The 15,506-nt window shown below is 44.8% G+C and overlaps 1 protein-coding gene across 5 annotated transcripts in view; it reads left to right on the plus strand.

Annotated features, from left to right (window-relative positions):
- The window catches only part of TCF3 (transcription factor 3), a 132,607-nt gene that overhangs the window by 112,135 nt on the left and 4,966 nt on the right, over window positions 1–15,506 (plus strand). The window contains exons 15-19 of one of the 5 annotated variants that reach the window (XM_070943820.1): window positions 658–849; window positions 2,644–2,773; window positions 4,038–4,200; window positions 5,177–5,415; window positions 13,787–13,931. In XM_070943820.1, the coding sequence (XP_070799921.1) occupies window positions 658–849; window positions 2,644–2,773; window positions 4,038–4,200; window positions 5,177–5,415; window positions 13,787–13,929 (867 nt within the window). In that variant the 3' untranslated portion in view covers window positions 13,930–13,931. Of the gene's footprint in view, window positions 1–657; window positions 850–2,643; window positions 2,774–4,037; window positions 4,201–5,176; window positions 5,416–12,851; window positions 13,079–13,786; window positions 13,932–15,506 lie in introns of those variants that run through there. The other 4 variants (XM_070943826.1, XM_070943834.1, XM_070943843.1 and 1 more) reach the window with 4 other exon arrangements.

Genomic DNA, 15,506 nt, shown 5'->3' on the forward strand with positions numbered 1-15,506 from the left:
GTTAGAGCATCCCAGGGTCTCGTGTGATCGCCATTTGCAATCTTCCCAGCTGGCAGGTCAATGGGGAAGCTGTCAGGAAAGGTCACAAATCATGATCATTTAACCATATAATAACTTCGTTGCTTTATAATCAATTTTCCACTCCCAGTTGTAGTCATAAATCGAGAACTATCTATAAGTTCCTAGCAGATAGCAGTTGAAATGGCAACCTTAGTAGTACTGTGTTTCCCCGAAAATAAGACCCTGTCTTATATTTTTTTGAACCCTGAAATAGGCGCTTGGCCTTATTGCCATGCGCTCAAAAGCCCGATTGGGCTTATTATCAGGGGATGACTTATTTTGGGGGAAACAGGGTAGCATAATTTTGATTGTCCACCAGCCTATTCTACATTGCTTGATAATATCCCCAAAGCTGCTTTCTTTTTAACCTTGGCTCTTCTGCCTGAAAAATCAGCCTAGCAATGGCCTACCTGATCAGGACTGTAAAGAAAGCCTCGTGTCCAATTTTCAAATGTTGTCTGTGTTTGCTTTTTGTTTTTAACTTCATGCTTGGTTTGGTGCCTGAATCGCAATTGTTGGCATGCACCTCCCCACCTCCCCGCAGTGGCTATGGTGGGCTCCTGTTTCACATTCTTTCCCTCTCTTCCATCCTTCAAGCAAAACAAAATGGAAGACCACTTGGACGAAGCCATCCATGTGCTGAGGAGCCATGCAGTGGGCCAGACCAACCACAGGGACATTCACGACTTGTTGGCATCCGCTTCTGCGCACAGCACTTCTGTGGGCAGCCTTAGCCAGTCTTTCTCCCCGGCTTCTGTCTTGCCAATTACTAGTCGGCATACGAACTTGGTAAGATAGGATTTGGGGGAGAGGGGAGAGGGCTGTGTTTCAGACATGCTCTACCATTCAAAATTTTATGGCTTCTCCTTCCAAGAAGCTTTTTAAAGGCCTATTTGCATAACTTGACTATTAATCCACCTGATCCAGGCATTTTGGTCCACGGTTCCTAGAATCCATTGACTTTAGACATACAGTTGGAGGTTGATGGGACTTGATTGGTCCAAAGCATCAGGAGAGCAGAAGTTCTCCACGAAGACAAATTTCTTGTGTGTCCAATCACACTTGGCCAATAAAAAAAAAATTCTATTCTATTCTAATTCTATGACTAATCGAGCTTAGTATAACTAGCAGTCAAACCACCTTTTCCTTGTAGATGCTGGAGATTTCCTCCACTGAACTCTGGGCTGTCCATGTTAAAAATCCTTCTTGCAGGCTGTGTAACATTCTCCATATTCAAAAGTCCTACCAAATTTAGACCCTTTCATTGTGGGCTGAGACTTTGTTGTACCGGTCGAGAGGCGGAAAGGAGAATATTCTATGATAAAAGGTCATGGCTGAGGGACAGAAGTCAGGGTATCTTGAGATCAAAAGGCAGTTTCCAATGGCCTCTACATTCAGCAATATAATTTTATCCAACTTTTCTCCGACAGCTTTAGAGTTTCACAGCCGAGTGGGATTTTTCCTTCTTCCAAATTTGGGTTGCACCCTACAAAATGTCAAGTTGGTTATTCAGGGCTGGGTTATAGGAAACTGTCTAATCTGAAGTCTGGGGTTTTTTTTCCCAATCTCATCGGTCAAATCACCAGCTTTGCACTGATGTTGTTATTAATTTGGTAATGAAACCAAAACTGCAAGAAAGCCACCAAGCTCAGATAGCACCAAGGAACCCCACAATATTGTAGAACTTGATTTATTTTTATTTTTCCATGAATCAACCTCTGCCTGTTTTTACATGCTTCATGACTCACTCAAAATCAGGTGGAGCTTCAGTAACACCGCTGTAACGGTCATCCTGCCCTTTCCTAACCACGCCCTGCAGACACTTGATAGCAGTTGATAGTCAGAATGCGTATTTAGGATTCTATGAAAGGGCTGCTAGATCTAAAATTCCTATCTGTAGACCTGGTTTACACATCAGATTAAGTTCTAATACAGGCATACTGGGCAGCACAATGGTTCAGCCGTTAAGACGCTGGGTTTATCAGCTGGAAAACCAGCAGCCCATGTTCGAGCCCCGAGCACCACGCGATGGGGTGAGCTCCTCGTCCTTGCCCCAGCTCCTGCCAACCTAGCAGTTTGAAAGCATGCAAATGTGAGTAGATAAATAGGTACCAGTGGGAAGATAACAGCGCTCCATGATGTCATGCTGGCCACATGACTGCAGAAATGTCTTTGGACTTGAATCGGAGATGAACACTGCCTTCTACAACTAAGAGAGTAAAATCCGCAGAGATTCCCTACCTATAGGCATACTGGACTAATGGCTTAGCGTTATGTTCAAACCTGAATTGTATTGTTTGATTAGCAACCAGTACTTAAAACAATCCTGGCATTATTATTAAATTTGTTCACCATTTCCTCTCGAGGCATTTGCTGTGGTTCACTAATGAAAACTGAGGCTTTAAAAGAGGGGCTGATATGCCCACTTTCAAAGTTCTACACTTGGTCACTAAGCGCTGCCAAAGGCAGTGTTTCTCAACCTTGGGGACTTCAAAATGTGTGGACTTCAACTCCCAGAATTCCCCAGTTCAGCATCACTGACATATTGGCCTCTCTGGACCTTGTTGCTGTTCTTTTTGGCAGGTGGGGGGAGGTCACCCTGAAGACGGCCTCTCTAACAATCCTGGTCTTCTCCACAACCATGTTGCTCTCCCTGCCCAGACCAGCTCGCTTCCTGACCTCAGCAGAGGACAGTCTTCAGATGCCTTTAGCGGTAAGGCTGAGTTGCACAATTTGAATGCTGAATCTCAAAACCCCCAGTCTCTTGGCTGGTGCAAGGTAGGGTACCGGACAAGTGAGATATTGAAGCTCTTGCAAAATTACAGTCGATATTTTCCCTTTATAATTAAAGGAAAGGAACCAAAGTAAATGGACTCTTCTCCATGAGACTAATCCTCCCTCTTCGTGTCTATGGAGATTCTCAGTCAATCCATGTCATGATTTTGTCCCAAAGATGCTTTTTTCAGTTCTGACTGTCAGAACTGAAGAAGTTTCTTGAATGAGAAGCAAAATGTCGTCAAGGAAAAACCTTTTGACAAAAAAACCCCCAAAAACCTTTGGGATCTCTCTCTTCATGTGAATCTGCAACTTAGAATCAAAAATGATTTCATTAATTATTATTTTAGAGGTTTTAGTTTTAGATTTTTTTTTTATCCTGCCTTTATTATTTTTATAAATAACACAAGGCAGTGAACATAAGTATTATTTCTTCCTCCTATTTTTCCCCACAACAACCACCATGTGAGGTGACTTGGGCTGAGAGAGAGTCCAAAGTCACCCCGCTGGCTTTTGTGCTTAAGGCGGGACCAGAACTCACAGTCCCCTGGTGATTGGCCCAGCTGGCTTTCATGCCTAAAGTGGGATTAGAACTCACAAGTCTCCTGGTGATTGGCCCAAAGTCACCCAGCCAGCTTTCACACCTAAGGCGGGACTAGAACCCACAACTTTCTGGTTTCTAGTCTGCTGCCTTAAGTACAATCATGCTGAAGATTTCAACTTACAACTCTTACAATCTTACAACTGGTAAGATCCCACAGAGTTGGTCTCCTCCGGGTCCCGTCAGCTAAACAATGCCAGCTGGCGGACCCGTGGGGGAGGGTCTTCTCTGCGGCTGCCCCAGCTCTCTGGAACCAGTTACCTCCTGAGGTCCGGACCATTCCCACCCTATTGGCCTTCCGAAAAGCGGTGAAGACCTGGCTCTTCCGGCGGGCCTTGGGCCGTTGATCTCGCTGCTGCGATTTGGCGAGATCCAGCCATGAATGGTGTGAATGGGTTTTAATTGTTTTTAATGGTTTAACTTTTAATATTTTATATATGGTTTTTAAATGTATTGTAAGCCGCCTTGAGTCTGGAGAAAGGTGGCATACAAGTTGAACAAATAAATAAACTCAGGTTATAGGTGAGGAGAAAGGGTGATTTTCCTACATTTCTCACTTTATCCTTGGGTCAACCTTCTACTTGGTTTGGTCCCATTGCAGGCTTGACTGGGGGCCTGGGAAGGGCCAGCGTCTCATCTGGCACCAGCGAGATCAAGCGGGAGGACAAGGAGGATGACGAAAACACGTCAGTGGCTGACAATTCAGAAGAGGAGAAAAAGGAACTGAAGCCATCTCGAACCAGAACAAGGTGCTCACTGAACAGGTCTCAACCTTTCTCTGTTCCCTTTGGAGGCTAACCGGGCAGGACAAAATCCTGACCCTGTAAAGGAAGCCTAAGGCAAAACAGCCTCCTCCAAAAACCTTTCAGGCTTAAGGAGAATCCACCCACTGTTTTCAAACCTCTAGGAACCTACTACAAATATTAAAGGGCCAACTTTTTTGCAAGACTGGGGCAGGTTGCCTTGTTGGAGAAATGGATCAGGAAGAACCTCCATCTAATTTTTATTCATTTTATTTAGTAAATTTAGAAGCCATCCATCTCCCTCACAGAGGAGGGATTTTCCAGCCAGGCAATTCCTTTGGCTGGCTAATTGAAAGAAGATCAAATATATTGGTGGTGGGTTTTTTTCCCCCCCAAATTAATTTTAATTTTATTCGGTGCATGAATATTTTCAAATTTTGCTACTTTTCCTTGAGAAATTGTGGAGAAGCAGAAGCATCCTATCGAGACAATTTGACTTACAGCTTTTGGTTTTATTTGTCTTCCCTGATCCTTTGTCTCCCCGCCCGCCATTTCCCTGCAAAGGTCCTGAGTAGAAGAGAAAGGCATGGCTTACTTCCTTGAGTCTCTCTTTTTATCTCACACAAATGTAAAAATGTGCTCTAGGACAGCCTGACAATCTAGGACAAATTTTATTTAGCGAATACGGCGCCATTCAGAACATTGCGGGGTTGGGGGCCCTGTCAGGCATTCCTGTAGTAAATATTGACCAATGATGGCAAAATAGATTAATTTCTACTTTTCCTTTTCAAATATCTTTTTTTTAAAAAAAAAAACGCCATTGTGATATGTTTGTTTTCTGTCGTGTGTGCATGTAGGGGTGCGCACATGTGTGTATTATATGTATTACAGTTTTCCTTTTTTTTTTTTTTTTTGTGAACATATTCCGGTGCCGAGGTGTGCACACACGAAAAATGTCCCCCCTTCTCCTTGTTTCATTCTTATTTCAAATTATCAGTCAAGATGAGGATGAGGAGGACGACCTTCTTCCCCCAGAGCAAAAAGCCGAGCGAGAGAAAGAGAGGCGGGTGGCCAATAACGCTCGGGAGCGCCTGAGGGTCCGCGACATCAACGAGGCCTTTAAAGAGCTTGGGCGCATGTGCCAGCTACACCTTAACAGCGAAAAACCACAGACCAAACTGCTAATCCTACATCAGGCTGTGTCGGTTATTCTGAATCTGGAACAACAAGTTAGAGGTCAGTGGAGGCTTCCGATGTGGTGACGTTTCGGAACGGCATGGGGCTGTCTGTCTGATCCTTTCAACCTTGCCCCCGGCCCACCGTGGTGGGCAGGCCTGCCCGACGCTCTCCATCCTGCTGACGTTTTCCTGCATCCTTTTTTTTTTTTTTTATGACGATGCCTTAAGTTTGGTTTTGTGTTTTACTTCTCTGTTCCATTTTGTTTTTTGTTCTGTTTTGCATCCCCTGTAATTCCTGTGTTGCATTTGGAATAAGAAAGAAGCTGCACTTTCTGCATGCCAGCCAGCCTCGTGCCTGTGCGGGGACTCTGCTTCTCTCTCCCTCCTTCCCTTCTCTGCTACTTAGCGCTGTAGAGGGCGGCCCACCTTGGACCTCAGCGCTTTGTTGCTAAATATGGGGAAAGGGCAGCGTCTGCAAAGACCAAGGCTCTCGTGCATACTGAGGATGAGTTCACAGCAAAACCATGTATACCATATCCTTCTTATTGATTGGAACGCCCTTTCCGGCCCCAGCCTCCTAGAACATTTTCGTACATGCCTCTTAAGTATAGATAGTCCTCGACTTACAAACATTCATTTAGCGACCATTACAACGACACTGAAAAAAGCATCTTATGACCACGTTTCACATTAACAACTGGTGCAGCATCCCCATGGTCATGTGATCAAAACCCAGACGTTTGGCCATGGGCATGTATTTATGACGGTCACAACAATATTGGGTTTCAAATCCTGTCACTACTTCTGCGCATGCGCAGAGACATCCGGGTGGGTGGGCAGAGCCTCCCGCCGCTACCGATTCGCCCGAACCGGTAGCAACCCACCACTGGGTCGCAGTGTCCTGGGGTCATGTGATCACCTTTTGCGACCTTCGGACAAGCAAAGTCATTGGGGAAGCCAGATTCACTTAACAACTGCCGTCATTTCTTTAACAACTGTGCCAAGAAAAGTCATAAAATGGGGCAAAATTTTACAACAAATTTTACAACAAACATCTCCCTTAGCAACATAAATTTTGGGCCCAACTGTGCTCGTAAGTCAAGGGGTACCTGTAGTAAAATGTAGATTTAGGGTTTGGGAAATCCTCGACGCTGAAAAGAAATGGTACCATGTCTTCTAGGTTACTACCTCTGCTTCCCCATTCGAGACCTTTTTTTGGTGGGACCATTTCTCATCCTGTGAGGAAAATTCCCTGTGGAAAATACATTACCGTAAACCCCTCTGCCTAGAATAGTCTCAAGGCACACATGTAACCTGTGGTGTAGTTCTTCAGGGTGTTTCTCTCTCTCTCTGCCCATCACCAGGAATGACTGAATTTTGACCATGCGTGATACCTTGACAAGCAGGTATACAAGGAGAATAGGGAACATAACACCTGATGGACACATTTGTGTCCGAGCTTGTGGTAGTTTTAAGATCTGGGACCAGCAACTTGAACCAGCGAAAGATGTTCAGAGGACCTGGGATTTTACTTACATCGAAATGTGTGAGGTTCTGACTATGAAGGTCATTTTCTGTCTATAACCCAAGTCTTCCAGTTGGGTCCCGTAGTCCCAGATCCCAACTTAAACGTCAGAAGTCATCCCTGCAAAGGTAGAATTCAAGGATTACCGTTAGGATTCTAGGATGCAGAATGTCCTGGAGGGAGGGAGGAAGGAGAAGAGGGAAAGGAAATTTGAAATGGGTCTCTGTGGCTACCCTAAAGGAGAAAGACAGACTCCCACCCAGTGTAGTTGTGCTAATTTTTTTTCCTTCTGGGAATGCTGCAAATGCTTGGCTCTGCATGTGAGCATCTAACCTTCCTTTCTTTGGAAACCCATCCCGTGGGGTTACCTTGGCAGATTTGACTCTTTTCCTCAAGAGAGGCGGCTGCATTTACCGTCAAGATCCACAGCCTGTTTTGTACTCTGCTGTCATGTTGCAATGCTGGAATTCATTTATGCTTTTCTCTCTCTCTTTTTCTCTCTTTCACTTTTTGTTTCCCTTTTTTTGCCTGTCATAACATGTATATAACTTTGATTTCCTTGTCCAACGTTTTCTTGTTCTTCTCCCCTTCTCCCCCAATCCTTTTACCTGCTTTCCTACAGACAGTCCCCAGCCGTGACCTCTCGGTGGTTCCCACCCTCTACCTTGTACTTGCTGCTTGCTCAGAGAGAGAGAGAGAGAGAGAGAGAAAGGAAAAACAGGAGTGGGGAGGTGGGTTGGTATAGGGAGCAGGAAAGGAACAATCTGTGAGCGGAAGAGTTGGCGCGTGGTCCTCTCATCTGGAGTTCAGTTTTCGATTTCAAAAAAAAATACATAGCATTTTACCTGAGGTAGAAGATGAGCAAAGTTTTGCCTTGACTGGTGAGCAGTTGGCATTCCTACGTTTAATCCCCCTGGGGAAAAAAATACTTTCCAATTGGATATCTTTGTTGGAGTCCTTGCTTCTTCCTGAACTGGCTTGTTTTCTTGCAGATACTCCATTAACCGACTAGGTAAGATCAGTGCTAGCCCTTCCCTAGTTACCTAGTTGGATACTGTAATATCAGCAAGAACGCAGCTCAGAGAACACGCAAGGACCCCGCAGTTCAACCCTGAATGTCAAATATTCTCTTCTATGGATATTTTTGATCCCTTGGACATTTTTATCAGAGAGTTTAAGAAGAGACACCATCCATAAGATGAGCTTCATATTTCTGAGAGTTGACATCTATCATCCTAGAAAAGGCAGCCCATAGCATTTTTCAGCAGTGAAGATTGAAGTTAGAACGGGATCCTCACTAAATGCAAACTTCTACTTCTTCTAGTACCTTGGATGCGTTTTCTGTAGGGCTTTCTCTTCTCCCTTTCAATCCCATCAGTTACGAATTTATTTAAGAAGGTATTATGTTGCTATCCTTTTGAGAGTGTGGTACTTTATTTTATAAAGGCCAAAAACTCTGTGGAACATCTAGCTGGTGTTAATCGGGCAGCACTTACAACTGATAGCTATTCTCAATACTCTGCTAAAGTTTAAATTTGCTTTGGGATTGCACAGGATTATTATAGCACAGGAACAGTCTGGATTCCTTCTGTGACAGGAGCTACTGAGCCGAAGGGCTAAATGCAATCCCAAGAGTTTGGATACAGCTTCAGTTTTGGTTGCTATAATCCTCAACTTATATTTCTTTAATTCATAGTTAGCTATTACAGTTCCTGTTGGGTGTGGGTATCTAGGTTTTAGTTTTAAACTGAATTTGACAATCCTTTGAATAATTACGAATTTAAAATGTGAACTTGGCTTGGAAATATGTCCTGTTGCATTTAATGAGGCTTGCTTGTCAGCTGTATTGATAACTCACACGCAGGTGTAGCAAAGTGGCTTGGCTTCCACTTAATCATGGTTATTATTGGAAAAATAACAATCATTGGTTTAATTTCAAATTTGGTTACTTCTACCGTTGCTTAGGTTGTTGTGGCCAGAGTTTGCTTGGATAATTTGTAGTTCAGTGTATAAGGTGTTAATTCTGGGAGAATGGCTTTAATTCTGTAACTCAGAGAAGTAAACTCTGTGAATCCATACCTTGCCTGAATTTTGAAGACATAACAGAAAGAGACGGCACTTAAGTGAGCCCTACATTTTTTTAGCCACAATTTTTAAAGCCATGGGATCAAAAATTCATTCTGGATTTAGGCTGAGTTCCCAGACAAGATCGTAGGAGAATCCAGACTGAAAGTGAAGCTTACACCAAAGAGTCATTTTTCAGAATGCAGCTTCCCAAGTAGTGAATCACTGAAAAGATAAAGTCATTGAGAAGTTTGTCTTGGATGGTTCTGGAGATGAAAAATCAAGAGGTAACAACAGAGATTGAATATTTTTCTGCCTTGCCCTTGGTAGTTTAGGACAATGTTTCTCAACTGTGGCCATTTTAAGAAGTCTGGACTTCAATTCTTCAGCTGAAGTCGGTACAGACCTCTTAAAGTGGCTAAATTGAGAAACACTGGTTTAGGTACAGAGGTCTTCAAACTTGGCAGCTTTAAGACTTGTGGACTTCAACCCCCAGAATTCTCCAGCCAGCATAGCTGGCTGGAGAATTCTGGGAGTTGAAGTCCACAAGTCTTAAAGCTGTCAAGTTTGAAGACCTCTGCTTTAGGGTGCTTTAGCTATGCTGGCTGGAGAATTCTGGGAGTTGAAGTCCACAAGTCTTAAAGCTGTCAAGTTTGAAGACCTCTGCTTTAGGGTGCTTTAGCTATGCTGGCTGGAGAATTCTGGGAGTTGAAGTCCACAAGTCTTAAAGCTGCCAAGTTTGAAGACCTCTGCTTTAGGAGGTTGGACATGAAGAGCACACTAAAATACATCTTACTTTGTCTTGCTAGTTGGATAAGAAAAAGGTTGCTTAATTCCAAGCTACACAGGCCCTAGAATTGTGCCTTCACACACTATTTCAGTAGGAAATCATTTCCAGTGGAAAATGGTTGCCCCGTGTCCTCAATTCATTGGAGACATCTACTATGCCTTGTCAAAAGAAGGCAATTATATCTACCTTTTCAAGGATTTTTTCTTCTTCTTTATTTTTTTTTTATTTTTTTTTTGCTCTGGGGGAAAAAGGCTGTCTCCCTGTATAAAAACAGGATGTGACTGGGCGTCATGGGAGAGAAAAGGATTTCCTAGGTTCAAACTGCCAAGAGTTTAAGATGCTGCCAATGCTCATAATTATTTTAGACAGAATCAATTTTGATGCTGTGTTTGATTATACCTAGAAGCTACAGTATTTTGCCTGATTGGGTGGCTTGGGGGAAGATGGGAATCAGAGAAGTAGGCTCTTCTTTTTTTAGATGGAGATCTTTCCAGAGCTGGTACAGGTAGTCCTCGAATTACAACCATTCTTTTAACAACTGTTCGAAGTTATGACGGGGCTGAAAAAAAGCTATTTGTGACCAGTTCTCACCTTTACGACCATCACCGTGTTCCTACGGTCATGTGATCTAAATTTGGGCACTTGGCAACTGATATATATTTACAGCAGCTGTAGCATCCTAGGGTCATGTGGTCAGGAGGGGAACTCGGGTTCCCTGAAACAATGGTGTGATTCATTTAATGAGTTGAGCGGTCATAAAATTGGATGTGACTCATTTAACGAGTGGCTTTGTTTATTTCTGCTGCATAGGCTCCCATTCGTGGCAAGTGTTAGGAAGCCACTTTACAAAGCCAGTTGCGAGTTGTGGCTTCTGTTTTCTATTCTCCAATGACCCTCTTTCTGTAAGAGAAGGAGTGGCAGAATCTGGGGATGGAATCAAAAGAGGACTCAGCCTAGAGTCTCTTAAGTAGCCACAAATGGGTGAAGTCTCACCCCTCTTGAATTATGTTAACCTTTACCTGACACCAAAATAATGCTGTTAGTTAGATTCCCATGGATTTGTTGTTGTTAGTTGCGAAGTCGTGTCCAACCCATCGTGACCCCATGGACAACGTTCCTCCAGGCCTTCCTGTCCTCTACCATCCTCTCGAGTCCATTTAAGCTCATGCCTACTGCTTCAGTGACTCCATCCAGCCACCTCATTCTCTGTCGTCCCCTTCTTCTTTTGCCCTCAATCTTTCCCATCATTAGGCTCTTCTCCAGTGAGTCCTTCCTTCTCATTAGGTGGCCAAAGTACTTGAGTTTCATCTTCAAGATCTGGCCTTCTAAAGAGCAGTCAGGGTTGATCTCCTCTAGGACTGACCGGTTGGATCGCTTTGCATAATCACTTTAAATTAAAACATCACCTGTGATCCTGGGTCTTTCCTGCCTGACACTTCCTTTCTGATCCTGTTTTCACGTCCATGTCAGCGCAATGTTTTTCCCATTAACTGAAGAAACCAGGAATCACTTAAGGCACTCAACAAATGAAGTTTTAAGTTCATAACGACGGGGTTCAGATTTCAGAAGAGAGGCCACGTTCAAACACACATTGGGCAACAATTCTGGAGAATCTTGACGTAATGAAGAGCATTTTGAAGAACGTGGACCAGATGTTTCTCTCTAATTCCTTCCCACCGGTTAGAGTAGCTCAATAAAAGTTGAACAGCCCGCCCTTTATGGTCATGAGGTAGGAGATGACCAGTCTGAGCCCAAGGGTGTAGTCAAATACATCATCAGTTTGGAGGTACTACCCCCCCAAAAGAGACCTAAATCCAGCCCTCCTTGAAGTCTATTGACTCTTAATCTGGTGCCAATTTGCCTTGACCGTTAGTAGATCAGATTATTGCATATAAATTGCACTGAATAAACTTGTAGTGCTTTTGAACTCTATCTTGGCTCCTGATTTCTTGCATCTTGACACATAAATGGTTATAAAATGGATCGATCACGTGACCAGCCTGAATTTAGGACTTTATTGTGGTGGTGATTCAGTTGTTAAGCAAGCCAGTGGTTCGCTTATGGGCATGGTTTTTCTGAAAACCAATCGTATAAGTGCCGTTTTTGGGCAAAACCGTCATAAAACGCAGTCATGTGACTCCAGGACCCTGCAAATGGGTGACCGTGGAGGGAGGGCTTGACTGTTGGAACGTCAGATTTAGGTCGTAAGTCCCCTTTTTCGGGTTGGTTGTTAACTTCGATCAGTCGTAAGTCAAGGACTACCAGTGTGAGGGTCAATTTCCTGAGGACATTTTGGATGGGTGGGCTCATGGCTGGTGTTCAAGTGGCATCACAGACCCCTTGTTTTATTTTTGGTGAGGGGGGGGTTACAACATCCTACACTCTTTGTGCTTAAATATGTGACTGTACTGCTACAAAACACAATCTGAGGGGGGCCCAGAAGCCATAAAATGGTATTGGGGCTCCAAGTTTACAGCCCGTTATTTTTAATGCTTAACTTGGATTTTACTTTTTTTTTTTTTTTTTTTTGCCCCTTCCTTTCTAAAAAAGCAGAGAGAAAGACATTGCAAGTCTTATTTTTAATTCCCTAAGGGAAAATAAAAACAAATACATGGACAATACCGATTCCTACTATTTAAGGCTTAAATCTTTACTATAGCAGTGGAGAATCTATTGTTCAGCCAGTCTTTGGGGAGGGGTTGGGGACGAAGTTCCCACTTTTGCGTTACTGATTGCTTTGTTGTTCGCAAACCGTGGTTCTCTCAACTTTGCAAAGGAGAGTCCTCACCTTAGCATCGAGGATTACTGGTTTCCTCTGATGAAGGAAGGAATTAATTTCATGTAAAAGTCTTCTGTTTCTTTAAATAGACCATCTAGGAAATAAAGGGCAGAGGACTTTAATCCTGCCCCAAAGTCCTTGGCAGCTTCTTAGCTCTATGGTGCAATTCAAGGGTTCCCCTACGATCAATTGGCCTGGCCCATCTTGGCTTGTAGTGGCCTCCTGTGGACATTTTTCCACCACACCTTGGCACCGTCCCCCTCTCTCTCCCCCCACCCCGATTCCCAAGTCACATTTTGCTCCCTGACTAACCCCTGTGGTGCTGTGTGAACCCAGCAGTACGGATGAGGCGCTATCCCTGGAGGACAAAGATCTGAGGGACCGGGAGAGGCGGATGGCCAATAATGCAAGGGAGAGGGTGCGCGTACGGGACATTAACGAGGCCTTTAAAGAGCTGGGACGCATGTGCCAGATGCACTTAAAAACAGACAAAGCACAGACCAAACTCATCATCCTTCAGCAAGCAGTACAAGTCATTCTAGGCTTGGAACAGCAAGTACGAGGTACGGCGCTAGGGGTGCCCCACCACCCTGAGGTCATTCTCTTGCATGGGTGGGAGGCTGTCTCTTTCCGGGATGTCCCCCCACGTGCCCTTCTTCGCATGAGTGTCTTCTATGCCTGTCCCTTCCATCCTTTGCTCGGGGCGCTAAGCGGAACGGTTTTGGTTGCAACATCTTCTTAAGTTTTGCTTTGCTTTATTGCTCTGTCGGCTGCACGTGGACCATGGCGGAAATGATCCTCAAAGGACGGAGGGTCATTCTGTGTCTAGAATGAAGACCAAACGGCCCATGACTCTTCAGAGGTGGGAGTACGCCGAGTCTAAGCATCTCAAGTTCGAACTTGCTATCCAGAGCAAGCTGTTGCCTGCTTACAGACTAGCTGATCACTAGGTGGCAGCAAAGCGTGAGAATTGTCTGGTTTCTCTTTGCTGCCATCTAGTGACCATCTGCCTTGAGAGCAGCCCAAAGTCTAGCTATCCAGCTAGCAGCCCAAGTGGCAGCCTTACTGCAGCTCCCCCAAACCCTGCTGTTTCCCTTGCTGGGGTACTTTCTCTCACTTGAGCAGCATGTATATTCAGCCTCTGTTTTCCTTCTCTTACGCTTCTTGGGGAGGACATCAGAAAGACCGTGGTCATTGCAAGATATTTTTACCCCCATCTAGGTTTTCTCCTCCTTCCCATGGCGCGTGTTTTTTTCTTCTCTTTCTCCCAGAACGCAATCTGAACCCTAAAGCAGCTTGCTTGAAACGTCGTGAAGAGGAGAAAGTGTCTGGCGTGGTGGGTGATCCCCAGATGGCACTTTCGGCATCTCATGCAGGCTTAGGAGATGGGCACAACCCCGTGGGACATATGTAAAGGTACTTTCTGCTGGGACTGGGATGGGACTTTTCCTGAAAATGGAAGCATGCAGCTGAATGAATGAATGAATGAATGAATGAATGAATGAATGAATGAATGAATATTTATTTGCCACCTGTCTTGCTACAGGTGACTATAACGTTAAAAACAATAAAACCACGAGAAAGAAATATTACTGATAACAGTACAAATACAAATTGTAATTAAAGATGGGGAAGGAAGGGGCAGGATGCGCAGGGGAGTGATATCTTCCATTGGCCCATCAACTACCTCCAGTGCGATATTCCCCCATTGGGGGCCCAATGAACTGGCAGAGGCAAGTCTCCAGACTTTTGCAGAAGGCCAGGAGGGTGGGAGCACACCTCACTCTGGAAGGCAAGATGTTCCAGAGGGCAGGAGCCATGACAAGAAAAGGCTCTTCTCCTAGACCCCTGCCAGCCAGAATTCCTTGACCCAGGGGGTGCATAGATAGATAGCATGCCTCCTCTGCCAGCACAGGTGGGACAGGCCAGTCCCATTGGGGTAAGACAGTCCCTCAGATAAGCTGGGGGAATGCATATGTACGTTCCTTTCACGTAAAGTTGCTCATGGCCTGATCTCTAATTGAGGGAGGAGGAAGAAGAGGCTAAAATCAACCAGGAATTTCTGCTATTGGACATCATTTCAATCAACAGAGAGAGGGTTTCCTCCAGGGAGGGTGGAACTGCAGAAATCTAAGCCAGCAGGACCACAAAGTCCACGGGAGGGCCTTGCCACGTTCTCTTACTCATAGTTGCCTCACAGCATTGGAAAGCTTTACTTACCTTTGAAAATTTACAGTCTGCTTTTCTGTCGGGAAGTCCATGCATCTTAAAAGTTGCCAAGGTTGGCAAACACGGGTTTAAATTAAATTAAAACAGAAGTTCTTCTCTAGGAATTAAAAAGAGAGACAGTTTGCTACAGTGGTTAAGGCACCAGGCCATAAAGCAGGAGAATGTGCATTCGAGTCTCATTTTAGACATAAAAGCCAGCTGGGTGACTTTGGGCCAATCACCAAGAGGCTCTGAGTTCTAGTCCCACCTTAGGCATGAAAGCTGGCTGGGTGACTGGGCCAATCACCAAGAGACTCTGAATTCTAGTCCCACCTTAGGTATGAAAGCTGGCTGGGTGACTTTGGGCCAATCACCAGGAGACTGTGAGTTCTAGTCCCACCTTAGGCATGAAAGCTGGCTGGGTGACTTTGGGCCAATCACCAGGAGACTGTGAGTTCTAGTCCCACCTTAGGCATGAAAGCTGGCTGGGTGACTTTGGGCCAATCACCAGGAGACTGTGAGTTCTAGTCCCACCTTAGGCATGAAAGCTGGCTGGGTGACTTTGGGCCAATCACCAGGAGACTGTGAGTTCTAGTCCCGCCTTAGGCATGAAAGCTGGCTGGGTGACTGGGCCAATCACCAAGAGACTCTGAATTCTAGTCCCGCCTTAGGCATGAAAGCTGGCTGGGTGACTTTGGGCCAATCACCAGGAGACTGTGAGTTCTAGTCCCACCTTAGGCATGAAAGCTGGCTGGGTGACTTTGGGCCAATCACCAGGAGACT

The sequence above is a fragment of the Pituophis catenifer genome, unplaced genomic scaffold (genome assembly GCF_029215685.1).
Source record: "Pituophis catenifer annectens isolate HBS135680 unplaced genomic scaffold, rPitCat1.0.hap2 SCAF_1, whole genome shotgun sequence".
Taxonomy (NCBI): domain Eukaryota; kingdom Metazoa; phylum Chordata; class Lepidosauria; order Squamata; family Colubridae; genus Pituophis; species Pituophis catenifer.